Below are 14,008 nucleotides of genomic sequence, written 5' to 3'. Positions count from 1 at the left end.
AAGGCCAAAGATGGTGGTGCTGCTGACATAGGTTAATTTAATTTAAACTTTGGCTGCTGATGAAGTGAATTTTTTAGAACATTGACCTAGCATGTTTTTATCATCTGTCTGCTTCTTTTCTTTGATTAAAAGAACGCTCTTATTTAACACAAATTATAGCCAGTGTTCTCTCATGCTTAATATTATCAACTTTCTTTTAAATGAATTCTTACCCCCTAAAACAGAAGTAATCACCAATAACAAAATTGTGCTCACGTGTGAACAAAAGAATTATTTAGCAGTGCAGCTCAATATCTCCAGAACAACACTTAGCAACATGGTTTGAGACACTACGGAGTCGATAAATTGTCAACCCCGCCAAAAGAAATTTTTACTAGGGGGTGTTCGGCAAATGGAAAACAGCAGGTTAGGGATAAAGCTGTGTCCATGAAGAAACCATTAATTCACAGCTTAAATTGATAATTGATTGGTCTAATAATTCATGCTACACATGCATAATCTTTTTTTAATTTTACACAAAAAGCTAAGCATTGAAAATACATGAGAATTTTACCTGCACCAGGTTTGTTTACATGATAATCAAATCACATGGTTCGATCCTTTCAATTTTCAATCTTTTTGCATCATCCAATTTGTCTTTCAATCTTTTTCCATCATCCGATTTGTCCCCTATCACTTCACGGTCTTGCTAGCAGAACCATAAGGGTATATCCTGGTATATTAATCTCTGGGAGCTGCATACTGTAACAGAATTACACATGAACCTGCAAAATTAATTTAGTCAGTATAAATTAGTCAAACACCTGCTTCGAAGTAAAATTTTGAGCTGAATATAGCACTGTTATTAAGCTAACATATCATAGATGTAGGACACAGAGCAAACGACATAAACCTTGGAATGCAGCAGCTAATCTATTTTTTTTATTTTTTAAAAAAAAGAAATCCAAAAAAATGAAAAAAAAACAAGAAACAGGACTGCTGCCACTAACTGTTGAACTAGTGAGATGGACATCACAGTTTTTTGAAAGCATAACCTATCAGAAAATCTATCGCTGTCAATTAAAATGAACATAACGAGCATATATAAATCAACTTGCTTTTGGTTCTTTTTTACCCTGGTTAGGATTGGGCAAGATTAAATTAATTGGTCACAGATTCTACTGTACAAAAATTCTGACATGCAGAGACTGTTTGACAAATGTATAATGTGTCCAGATTAAGAATAACTATTGATCCCATGAGGCAACTTGCTTGTCATGGGCATGACGTGTCACACTGATTTTGTAAAAGTTACGGTAGCGCCTTTCCAGGAGAGAGCTACTTAAGTGCATGGTTTAGGTCCCATGTGAAGGTGAACAAAATATTTTCAGTAGAGCATATTGCAATGCATGACATGCTTGGTACTTCCATATTTGCATCCAGTGTGTGATCACTTGAGCATGGACCAATGACCTCCACTGCATCATGCACCAACATGAATCAAAGTCTTGCCATGCTTCGCAGTTCGTACGAGTCGGAACACATTGTTGCATGCTTTAGGCCCTGTTTGGAGGAGCTGTTGGCAGTAGAGCTGTTAGAAGTAGAGCTGTTGGAAGTAGAGCTGTCTGAAGTAGAGCTGTTATAAAAAGTTGTTTGCTGTTTGGTAACTACATTCGTAAAGTGCTGTGGTACTTTGTTTTGTGTTTGGTAAACAAACTGACAAAGTACTTTATATGACAAAATTACCATAAAGGACATTGCATAGTATTATACAACAGAACATAATAAAACATAACATAAATAATACATAAATATACGATATAGTATAATATTATTGTAATATAAAATAATATTATGTTAATATAGCATACTAGTAATATAATTATTAGAGTAAATTAATATTTGGTAATATAACATAATATTAAATTATTTAACATAATATATTAAGGTATTATGATATAATGTAATATATATTATATTTATAGTATAATACAATAATAAAAGTATAAAATAGTATAATTATTAGTATAAATTAATTTCTCATAATATAACATAATATTAAATTATTTAAAATAACATATTAATGTATTATAATGTAATGTAATATAATAAAAAATTTATAGTATAATACAATAATAAAGGTATAAAATATTATAATTATTATTATAAATTAATTTTTCATAATATAACATAATATTTAATTATTTAAAATAACATATTAATGTATTATAATGTAATGTAATATAATATAATATTTATAGTATAATACAATAATAAAGGTATAAAATATTATAATTATTAGTATAAATTAATTTTCCATAATATAACATAATATTAAATTATTTAACATAACATATTAATGTATTATGATATAATATAATATGATATTTTATTTATAGTATAATACAAAAATAAAGGTATAAAATATTATAATTATTAGTATAAATTAATTTTCCATAATATAACATAATATTAAATTATTTAACATAACATATTAATGTATTATGATATAATATAATATGATATTATATTTATAGTATAATACAAAAATAAAGATATAAATTATTATAATTATTAGTATAAAATAATTTTTCATAATAATTTTTCATAATTTTTCATAAAATAATTTCTCGCGGTCTAGGGGCTCTTCTTCGTGGTCCATGCTCGAGGAGGACCTCAGCGTGGGCCGCGAGGTTGATGATTAAAAAAAACAATAGATTGATTTTGGAAGGTATGAAAAAGGATTAAAATTTTTTTTTCCTAAAATGTGGTTCAAGAGATGCATACAAAAATTGAAAAGAAAAATACTTTTTCTTACGGAAGGGAGTCTGATGGCTAGGGTTCTTGGCTCCAGCAGATTTTTAGGTTTATAAAAAGACAAACTATGTAATTATGTTATTTTAATATGAGCATTTTTGTCAAAAATACAGCTTTCCGAAAAAGCTGAAACAGCTTCCTCCCAAAAGCTCCAAATTGGAGCTTCCTCCCAAAAGCTATTTTTAGCTTCCCGCAAAAGCTGAAACAGCTTTTTGAAAAATTTACCAAACACAGTTTTTCATTTAAAAGTACTTTTGGAGGGCCAGAAAGTGCTTTCTGGCCCTCCAAAAGCTCCTCCAAACAGGACCTTAGATGTGCAGCAGAGCTAAACCATGCCCTCAACTTAGACAAGGAATGAGGTAACAGATAATTTGCAGCCAGCAGTGTCTGGCACCTACATTTGACTTCTCCATTGGGGATAACAAACAGGTCAGACGTGAACTATGCTGATCTAAGGCTGATCTAAGGCTAGTGAGTTAACTGCAAAACCCCTTTAATCATAGGTTTGAGATTTAGGCTACCTTTTCACTAACTTTATATACCCTATGGATCATCAATTCACCTCTGGCTGGTGGACTACAAGTAGAGACAGTCTTCTTACATGTTATAGAAGAGTTACGTCTGGATCCTTAGGAGCAGAGTTGTAATCTAAGCTTTGACTATCACATAGAATATTAAGTCTTCCCATTAATAAGCAATAATGCTTTTATACTCCTAGCTCTCCTTTTCTTTCTTCCCTTTATTTCCTTATAAAAGCATAGGCTGAAAATTTTGGTTCAATGTTTTGCGCAGCCTTAGACCAGCATAGTTCTGACATCTAGTTTCACTTGGTACAATTTTAGCCAAGAGGTCTTTCAGAGGAAAATGTATTTCTTTTGTACATCAGAACTAGAAGTATGGTATCAATATGATACATAGGTATTATGTAGTAAACAAAAAAGTATAGATGCAGTCAGCATACATCTAACAATATAAAGATGATTTCTGACTATAGATGTCTATGAATGACATCCGTAAGTGGTTTGGTCCAAAATCATGTATTTTGAATGAAACTAAATTGGTTTCATCACATACAAGTGGAAACATGTGCCTACCTGTTTCGACATCTGAGTTCAATTCAGTAAAGGCCAAAAAATTAAAATATTTGGACCAAAACATGTCCTCTCCCACTTAATTGAAGAAAGTTTGAATGGAGCCTTCAGCTAATTTTAGGAGGATAAAGGAGCATAACAGTTTCAAATAACGGGATAGGAATGTATTACTAAGAAGGAAGATGAGTGGAAAGAACTGAGAGAAGGGAGAAGATAGATAAAGGAGAATAGGTGAAAATGAAGAAAATAAGAGGCAGACAAAAGAGGAAAAAAATGGAAAAAGGAGAGAAAAGAATAGGAAGCAATAAAAAGTAGAATATAGGATGAAGGGGTTCAATTAACGGTTCTATGACAAAGATGATGCCTTGGGAAACTAGTAACAACTACAATAAGAAATATTTTAACTATTTTCTTCTATTTCCTAGTGATGCGCCCTTGCGTGCTGTGTATTGGTTTCTATTTAAGATCTTGATTGATTAAGAGTTTAAGCGATAGGTAAAGGACTGAGATAGAACTCCAAGGATGCAAGTGAGTGCTGAAAGCTTTAAGCCTAGTTTTAAAGGAATCAAACTTTATTATTTTAAGAGGGAAACCAGTAAAGCACTTGGAATCCATGCTGCCACTCAAGTAAAAACAGAAAAACGGGAGGGAAAAATGAAATTGAATCAGAAAGGCTTCGGAATACAGCATGCTGCTTGCTGGATCTTGGGTCACCTTTCCCCTTGTATATGGAAAAGAGATTAGTTTTATTTCTATTACCTACCTCCTACAAAGCCTTGTGGAAGTTAAGCTAGTTTCAAGCAAGGACCAAACCAACCCCACAATCATTATTCCATCTTCGTAGTGATCTAAAATCCCATAAAATACTAGAGACTCCATCATCACAAATAATCATTAAGCTTAGAAACTCCATCATCACAAAATTGTTTTTACTAGAGCAACCAAGTCTTTCTGGTTGAGGCTCCATCATATATATGCAAGGAAAGAAACACATACCAAACATGGAGGCTCACATTGAAACCATTAAGAAAGCTATGAGAGCATGACCAAGCCCGTAGTTGCTCATTTGGAGAAAAAGATGAAGGGCTTTATGAAGAGCATTGTTTCTGCAGTGGAAATGATCATGATCAAGGTGACAGTGAGACAAAGTAAGAATATTTCTGAAGCTACAATGGAGATCTAGTACTACCAAACTCCTCTACTCATTCCGCCGCTGTCGAAGATAAAGTGGAAACTACTTTTAAGCTTAATAGGTCAGCAAAATTAGTATGTTACATGGATCTGGCAGCAAAGAACCCATTTGGGCTTGCTAGCAAGCGAAGGTATTGAAACTGACTACATGGGAGAACATTCACTTACACGAGGAAACCTAATAATAGGTCATCCTTTACATCCTAAAGGCTAGGATAGTTCATCAAAGGATGAATTCCAAATTTGTTCTTGGTGGCTTACCCAGCTGATATAAGTTATTGCTTGATATAACTAGAGTACGAAGTAGAGAAGAGTTTTCTTTTTGACACTTGTAGAGCAACCTCTATCAAACTTAAACCAAGAATCAGAAGGTGCAAGAGCATGCAAAGAATTTCCAACTATCCCCAGAAAATAATTCGGCTCTTAGTTACTAGAAATAGGTTCAGGTGCAGAAGCACATTTTGGCGTGGGCGAAAGGCAAGTCTACTAAAAATGTTATTGAACAAGGAAATTGATATCAGGATGAGTTTCCAAATCAATTCTTAAATGGGTTCGGTACCCTAAGTAGAAGATTCTTGCTTCTAAGATTTGGCTAAGATCCAACCTCCAATCGTCAACTGATTCATTTCTAGACGAACATATTCAGAATCAAGTCTTGCTTTTTCTCCACATGAATTGTGTCGCAATTGTAGAAAAGTTGGTGCATATTTTCAAGAAAATGAGCAAAGCAAGAAGTTCCTATAAAGCACTCTTATAGGTAGAACAAAGACAGTAGTATCACTTAGGTGATTCAGCAAATGAATAATTGTATTGGTAACGGTGATCTAAAGAAAGTCTAAAGAGATTACTAGGAGAGGCTGATTAAAATCGCTTGATGTCAATGGAAATTAAGTTCAATGTCATAGGTGTCTTGTCATGTTTATCCAGCATTTCAACATTCTTTTCATGCTTTCAGGATTTCTCAATTGGTCAAACAATAAGAGATACTCGAAAAGCAAATGACAATGTACATAACAAGGGCAAAGTAAGAGGAAAAAAACTATGTTTAGAACATAGGTATGTTTTAGGTTTTCAAAGAAATAATCAATGGCATTAATAACTTAATGACTAAAGAAAGCTTAATGAGATGAAAACGACAGGCTAATCAGAACCTCTATGAAACCATGTTCTTTGTTAGTTTGCTGTTTCATGTTTGTTCAGTTCTCTTATAACCTTTCCTTGACAGCTTATTGCCTCATTATGTTTCATTTATTTGTTTTGTTCAGCCTCATCATCCTCATATTCTTCTAATTCTTGTATCAATTTATACATTCCTAGTATATAAATGTTCAGGGTGGAGCTAGTATGCAGTTTTCTATATGATTATGAGTCATGGTCTAATTTACAAAACAATCCTTCTAATAAGTGCCTCCTTAAATGCCACGCACACAATCATGAAGTTGCACATGTCATGGAACTTGTACTCACGACCCATCTAATAGTGAGTCTTTCAACTATCAAGTCCAATTGAGCCCTAATTTATCAACAATGCTGTCTATTGCTCTTCAAATAGACAATCACTTACCCAAATGCAAATTTGTTTTCTTTTTCAAATAGCAGTACATGTAACTGTGATCATTGCAACCCACACTAGCACCTTAGTCTTATCTAGAATTTTTAAAGGGATCAAGATAAAGTTGCAATTTTTAAGCAGACTAATAAGCTAGCCTAAACTTAAATTGCCTTCATGAAGCCACAACATATATACTATATAACTTTTCATCCTGTCAACCTCAATACCCTCAATAAGATATAACGTTGCAGACAACTATGTACCGGCCATGAAGCACACAATTCGATCCAAGTTGGATATCACATAAACTAAGACAGAAAACTAAAATATTTAATCTATAGTTGATGCATTACTCAGGAAGTGAAATGCATCACAATCACATACCAGAATTCAATTTTTGGAGGGTCACAACTCCACTGCCACGCAGTGAGCAACCGAGGACCTCTTTGGGACTGCCAGAATGATAGATTCTGACCACACAATCGAACCTTGCAGCCCTCCACCGTCAGTCTTCAAGACCTCGATCCCTGCCCATTCAATCTCCATTTCCTTGCTACCACTCCTTCCTCTCCTCTTCCCTTCCCACACAACGCACAGCAATCCCCCCAAGTTCGCCAGAGTGGCGCCGCACAAGAATTTGGGCAACTCCCTCTCCAACCCCTCCACCTGCTTCCATTCATCGGTCTCCAGATCGTATCCTCTTATCTTCCCTAGGTAATCGTAAGAGTACAGAATCCCTCCCACCACCGCCGCCCTCCCCCTCCACCCGAGGTCGAGCGCCGCCGGCACGGGGCGCCAGGGCACTTCCGCCGCCGGATCGTACACCACGCCTCCTCGGTCTGCCACCGCGAGGAGCCTCCCAGCAAGGACGGCGCTGCCATGCATCCACTTCTCCCGGAGGTGGGGCGGGCTGGGGACGGTGGACCAAGCCGCGCAGGCGGGGTCGAGGGCCTCGGCCCAGGCATCGGCCGGCGGGAGGCACCCGCCGATGACGTAGATCCGGCCTCCGAGGGCGCCCGCGGCGGCGAACTCGCGGGCGGCGGACATGCGGGGGCCGAGGGACCAGCGGCGACGGCACGCGTCGAAGAGCTGGACGGCGGCGGAGGGGACGCCGTGGAGGGAGCCGCCGAGGACGAAGAGGGTGGAGCCGAGGGCGGCGCAGGCGGAGCCGACGGTGGGGAGCTGCGGGGCGGGGAGGAGGATAGGGTTCCAGCGGTCGGCGGGGTCGAGGAGGTACCAGCAAGACTGGTCTGTCGGGGTGCGGACGTTGAGGCAGAGGAAGGGCTGCAGGGCGCCGAGGTCGGACCGGAGGGCGAAGAAGAGCGGGGAGCGGAGCAGGGAGCGCCAGGATCGCGATACGAGGGCCAGGGCCGAGTGGGAGGATCGGGGCACCCGCGCGATGCACCGGATCGAGAGGTCGTCCGGGAGCTGGGGGATCAGGGGGCCGGCCGGGGACCCGTCGAGGGAATCGGTCATCGTTAACTTACCGGCGGAGGAGTGGAGCACGGAGGAGAACACAAAGTGAGAAGACCAGTTATGGTTACCGCCGGGGATATGAGCTGAGCTGCCGAGGGAATGTTAAATGGGCCACCAGGCAAGAAGCTTCATCTACAGAAGGCCTAATCAAAATATTTTTCTAATAAAAAGGTTCTAAAACTGAAAAATCCATTATTCCAATTGGATGATTCTTGGTCTTTTAAAGAGATTTCTAAACATTTTTATTAGCTATGAATTAAATAGATGATGATTAAAAAAAATAAAAACTTAAATTTCCAATATATGTATGTGTCTATATATATATATATGTGTGTGTGTGTGTGTGTGTGTGTGTGTATTAACTACTGTCTCCAAAATTGCGATTCTCCAGTAATAGAATTAGCTAGCCATGCAAATCAATATATCCAATAGTTATACTTTCAAGTGAATTAGCGAGAAGAAATGAAAATAGCTTAAAATTTTAAAAAAGACTTGCTTCATCAATGAGAGGTAGGATTTGCATTCGAAGGGGAAATAATAAAATCATATCCTTCATAAAATTCATCAATATTAAGTTTTGGTATCTCAATAACTATTAAATTCATAATTAAATTACACGAGAGAGCATAGTAAAGTATGATATTTCCACCTACGCATGATTAAATCAACCTAGGATTAGAAAATAGGGAGGGGGGGGGGAGAGAGAGAGAGAGAGAGAGAGCAAGGTCGCATAGAACCAAACTCAATCAATTTAATGAAGCAATGGTTTAAGATTCCATTTTTGAGACGATAACAGCCCAATGCCAATCAATTTAACCTCCCTGTCCATGTATTACATCCATGGGAATTTTCATATAGAGCAACATGTTACTGAAATGTGAAAGCAATAGTTTAAGAAGAATTAATTGGCTGGTCACATCAGTTCAGGTTAATTCTGTCAAACAGTGTACAACAGTAGTTGAGTTGGTCTTAACCCTCTATAATATGCAGCTCTCTAGAGCATGACTTTGCAACCCTTCTTGTTTGCTAAACACCACCGGATAGACTCCATTTTTCACTAAGAGAAATATAGACTTTCTAGTGGAGAAACTACCCCTGAAGGGGTTACAACCTCAACGGACACCCAGCACCATATTAGCAGCAAGTCCCCCCCCCCCCCCCCCCTCCTTTGATGAAAACCATATAAGCAGCTTTTAACTATAGTAAAAGTTCCATGCAGGCTAAGCAATTTTTTAGTTTGATCACATTAATCCCGCCAGCATGATGAATTGCATACCATCTCTCAAAGTAAATACTTTGGAGGTCTCCTCCTAAAGCTCAACTCTATATTCTCAAAACACTAAGATCAAGATCATGATATAAGGCTGAGATACCTTCAACCTACTCGTCGCCTCGTGCATCTACGTTGCGAACAAGATGGACCAAATGAAGCTCGGAGAGCTGAAAATACTAGACAAGCTTCCCCACTACTGTCCTATCAGGTATTCATTTCTTTGTATTTCCTTTTGGATTCCATCAAGACTTAATAATTCTGGTATTGGCATGATGATAAGAACAATTGCTGAAAACACCTAGGAATATTTTTGCTTTATCAATATGAAATGATCTAAGGGCCATGACATGATCTAAGGTCTTCATTAGGGAATGGAAGTCTAGATCTCATTAGATGGCAATCCTAACCTTTCCTATCTCCAGATATATATCAGGATATTCCCAAAACCCAAAGATTTTGTCACCCGCTAAGCTAAGATAACATGACCCCATGCAAGCTTCTCCAGTTTCATGCATCTCAGGGCAAAACTTTTTCTGCTGGCATTCAGCGATCTCAATGAAGAAGAGCATCTCATGCAGGCGAACCGAGAGAAAGCTGCTTTGATTGCGGGCGGTCAAACCTCCCAAACATAAACAACTACTTGCTCGTCAAAGGTTGTTGCGTATACGAACATTCCAAGCATGAAATTAAATACTTAAGCATGAACTGGAAAGGTAAATACTTCGTTCTTTTCCGGAAAGACAATTCAAGCATGTATAGCGAACAAGTACTCGCCCACAAACATACATCGCCACACCAAAAAAAAAAAAAAAAGAACTTGGAGGTTGTGGGTGTCATGATCCCGAGTTCCCACAGGCATGCAGCCATCGCGGAAGCCAGCATCTCATGCTCGTATACAGCATTGGAAGTAGCTCATGAACTTCTTCCTCCCCTGCAAGCACATGACCAATAAGTAGTTAAAGCCTACACTAACAAGTATACAAGATCCTATTTTTCCGTACATTTCTCGATAAAAACCAAGTCAAATTACAGCCGTTTATTATATAGCAAAATGATGCGCACTAGTCTACAGTATCGCGTCAGTCATTCGTATGGCTTTAAACTAATCTTCCACGTGTAACTTTTATTGACTACAACACGCGTCTATTTCTGAAATGACAGCTTGCAACAGCTGGCTGCATCTAATTCGTCTGGGTACCGCTAAGATCCCAGCTGCTTCTTCCACTCGCATTCGTCTCGGCCTGGGGATGCGCCCTTCTTTTGCTTCCGTGGCCCGCCGCCCTATCTGACACGTCATCCCACGCCCGTAAGACGATTCCCGTTTCCCCACCCCCCCCTCCCAACCCGATTCCGTTTGCCGGCGGGGCCATCAACGGCCAGAAGTGGACGATTTTGGTAGGCAGTGCTTGATTTTTTTTTTAATAATATTAATTAGAAGAGGGAGGAAAGAAGGAATGAGATGGTGCGCTTACGGTGGGGGAGTTGTCGCGGCGATGGAGGTGGTGCGGACGGTGGAGATCGACGGGGGGAGTACGGGGACGGTGGTGATGGTCCCGCGACTGGGATTGGTGGCGGTGGTCCTGCGGGTTGAGGTCGTCCTCGTTGCCGAGGCTGGTGCGGGAGATGTCCCTCTTGTTTTGCTTGCGCGTCTCGCGGATCTTGGAGAAGTCCAAGGAGTAGTCCGGCATCCCGTTCTTCAGGTCCCAGTCCCCGAACGCCGGCACGGACATCCACGCGTTGCTCTGCTGCAACCAATCCCCACAACAAAATCAAACAACAACAACAAAAAAATTCGAACAACTGGAGCTATTTATTTCCTCCAAGAAAAATTATTATTAGATTAAATAAGCATGAGGAGGAGATATCAATTTTATTGATACAGGAAGTTATGAAATGTCTCAAAAAATAAACACAGCAAAGAAATAACAAGAAAAAAAAACGCATCTATCATGAAAGGGGGGGAGTACATGTATTAAATTATCTTGGAGTATCACTAAATTAAAACGTTTAAGGTTTAAATTCAAGAGAACGATGCAGAGAGAGCGTGTTAGCATGCCCAGAGAAATCAAAAAATTGAAGATGGAATAAATCAACCAGCAGAAATCTCGGAATTAGTTACCAGAACGAGCCTATAAAAAGGAAAATTCCTCAAGCTAAAAGATAGGAAGAAAAGAAGCTAAAACTCATCAAAGATCTACCAAATTTTGATTGATCCTTACTCCAAACAAGTAAAAAAAAACGTTACTCGCAACGAATAACAGAACAATAGAGGTTACTAACACCATCAAAACCAAAAAAGAGAGAAAGAAATTTACAGAGAAAAACGAACTTTGCTCTCACCTCCTTCTTGTCCTCCATCTTCCCCTTCAAAAAATCTTGGTAGTTTATGTTCTTCCCCTCTTATTCGAAGAGAAAAGAACTGGAGCCACAAGGAGCAAGTAATCCAATCTTTATATGGAGGCAGTGACTACCAAAAGGCCACCTTCTTTGATGTATATTATGGTATTGCCACTCCCTCTCTCTCTTCCTGGAAACCAGCTATGGAAAGACAAGTAATTGCGATGATTGGGTGGGCGCATGGGATAAGCCTCGTAACTTCGTGACCATGCGAGCGCACAGCTGTACGTGAGAGTGAATCGGAGCAGCAGTGGACCCCAAAACAGCGGTTTGGGGCCTCTATTGGGGCCTTCCACCGTCCTCAGTACCCCGGCTTTCAGGTGCAGAGCAAACTGAGCCTTGCTGCTTTTACTGGGTGGACGGTGGGTTGGTCCGGCAGTACAAGCAAGGGGTCATCTGGGAGTTAAAGGTGTTGAGAAGAATGTCGAGGGAGCCTCTATTTTTAACCAAAATTAGTGAATGCCACAATGGTGTAAGGCTCGTTATCAAATGATTAATGTCATGCCTTTTTGAGTCTTCAGCTTAGGCCACAAAAGCTTGAATCCCGACCTTATAGAATTTCAAATTAATATGGGATTTTGGCAATGTAATGGCTATCTATTCTACCATATAATTTAGAGCATGGAAAGATCTATGTTAATTTCGTGGAATTTTTAACGCTTATAGTTGTTAGGGGTACAAATGGGTCAGGTCATGAGTGACTCCGACCTAATCTGATTTTTTGTTCGGATCCTAATTTTACATCCAAATCCAATCCAGTAGAAATTGGGTCGGATCGGATTGGATCGGGTCTATCGCTTCAATTTTTGACCTAACGGATCATTCGGATCGGATTGGATCCATGTATAACCCATATCCAACCCAAAAAATTTGGATTCGATTTAGGTCTGATTCGGATCAACCCATTATTTGCTTCAGAACTTATGTTTGCACTCCCACATGCCCAGATAAAATTATAGATTTGGGTCAGGTCGGGTCGTAGGATTGAAAATTCAAAATTATCCAAATTTCAAATGGATCGGGTCGGGTTTGAATTCAATAAACCCAGATCTGATCCGAAAAAATGGAACGAGTCCAATTTTAGGACTTGACCTGAACCCACGAGTCCTCCAAATAGGTCGGATCGGATCAGATCGGGTCACGGGTTCAACCTGACCTATTTGCAGTCTTAATAGTTGTTAATGTTCATCGCATGTGTTAAATTCTGGTCCAATGTGATGAATTATTTGCAAATGCTTTTAGTGAGTGGCTAGGAGTGCAAAGTCAACAAAAATGTATACTTTTTTCCAAAATTTATATAATTAAAAAACAAAGGTTAAGGAGCGTAAAATATTAACGTACAGGGTATGTTGTATTGACATTAAATAATTGTATCCATTGGTGTTACTTTAATAGTTTTTGATTTCATGCATAAATGACGAGAGTGAGAGAGTTTTGACCATTAGCTATGGTATGATCGATATTTTTACAAGGAAGCAGTGTTATGAAAGAGTTCTTATTTTTTTGGCTTTAGAATATCTCATGGGAATAACCTTTTGTGCTGACCAATTCTTTTCCTCATTCCACCTTATCTTAGACTTTAACATCTAAAACAAAAGTGTTATCTAAAGTCCCTAGCAATCTCCCTCAGTTTCGTAGAAAATTTAGCTGCTGAGTGCTGACTAGTATTTTTCACTTTCCTATTCGTTTCCCGTTAGTTCTGCTTTTGTGATGAATTTTCTCAAGAAAAAACTCTACAAGTAACTGAATGGTTCGCCTTAAGATCTGTATTACCGAAGACCAAGTATAAAAGAAAATGTCTTCCTTATCCTATTGCATTGCCTACCTGGTATTCACCAGCCTCATAAAGGTTCATATACTTATATTTAAATAATTCAACCAAAATTCTTCAGTCCAGATGTTCCAAAAGTATATAGCATTTTAATATGGTACCAAATATGCTTCCCTGTTTACATATTTTTTTTGGGTGGTGGGTTGCATTGAATCGTACACTAAATGAGAGCTGAAGAATATTTCCTCTTTGCCTTCTCTCCATCTCTCATCGACTGCAGATATTCTGTTCTGGTGGTTGGCGTCATTAAATAAGCTTAGTTGCTGCGTTACAAAAAAAAAAACCGGATAACGGCTCGTAGAGTAACATGGATTTTGGAATGTCGCACATCGGATGAAGGTGGGGCTTGTTACGAACTCTTTTGTCTCACTGTAGCTTTCCAATGGTTATGCCCACAGTGT

General features: G+C 38.8%; 2 protein-coding genes across 4 annotated transcripts; both read right to left on the bottom strand.

The window, feature by feature from the left end:
• Positions 1–427: 427 nt before the first annotated feature.
• LOC103700899 (F-box/kelch-repeat protein SKIP6-like) lies at positions 428–8,196 on the bottom strand. 2 transcript variants are annotated; one of them, XR_015972116.2, is made up of 3 exons: positions 7,015–8,196; positions 4,884–4,993; positions 428–764 (listed from the first exon to the last, which is right to left on the bottom strand). XR_015972116.2 is itself a non-coding variant. In XM_008782799.6 (2 exons), the coding sequence occupies exon 1, from the start codon at positions 8,104–8,106 to the stop codon at positions 7,036–7,038; it is 1,071 nt and encodes a 356-aa protein (XP_008781021.3). In that variant the 5' UTR covers positions 8,107–8,193; the 3' UTR covers positions 428–764; positions 7,015–7,035. The 2 variants fall into 2 exon arrangements, 1 of the variants encoding a protein (XP_008781021.3); XM_008782799.6 differs by lacking the exon at positions 4,884–4,993 and having other exon boundaries at positions 7,015–8,193.
• A 1,845-nt stretch (positions 8,197–10,041) lies between these two features.
• Positions 10,042–11,880, bottom strand: LOC120103699 (uncharacterized). 2 transcript variants are annotated; one of them, XM_039130012.2, is made up of 3 exons: positions 11,720–11,880; positions 10,852–11,121; positions 10,042–10,310 (listed from the first exon to the last, which is right to left on the bottom strand). In XM_039130012.2, exons 1-3 carry the CDS (start codon positions 11,735–11,737, stop codon positions 10,263–10,265), a joined length of 336 nt encoding a protein of 111 aa, XP_038985940.1. In that variant the 5' UTR covers positions 11,738–11,880; the 3' UTR covers positions 10,042–10,262. The 2 variants fall into 2 exon arrangements, with proteins under 2 accessions (XP_038985940.1, XP_038985939.1); XM_039130011.2 differs by having other exon boundaries at positions 10,852–11,124; positions 11,720–11,872.
• Between the last annotated feature and the right edge of the window lie 2,128 nt (positions 11,881–14,008).

Source organism: Phoenix dactylifera, chromosome 12 (genome assembly GCF_051530095.1).
Source record: "Phoenix dactylifera cultivar Ajwa chromosome 12, Ajwa_hap1_PhDact_Kaust_v1.1, whole genome shotgun sequence".
Lineage (NCBI taxonomy): Eukaryota > Viridiplantae > Streptophyta > Magnoliopsida > Arecales > Arecaceae > Phoenix > Phoenix dactylifera.
Note: the sequence above shows the minus strand (reverse complement) of the source record. Positions and strands in the feature narration are given on the sequence as shown.

What these genes read in the sequence shown, in the direction of transcription:
- LOC103700899 (XM_008782799.6), bottom strand. Translation starts at nt 8,106, where the DNA reads ATGACCGATTCCCTCGACGGGTCCCCGGCCGGCCCCCTGATCCCCCAG.
- LOC120103699 (XM_039130011.2), bottom strand. An exon ending in GCCGCGACAACTCCCCCACC is followed by an intron (nt 10,311 to 10,851) that starts GTAAGCGCACCA and finishes ATGTGCTTGCAG; the next exon opens with GGGAGGAAGAAGTTCATGAG.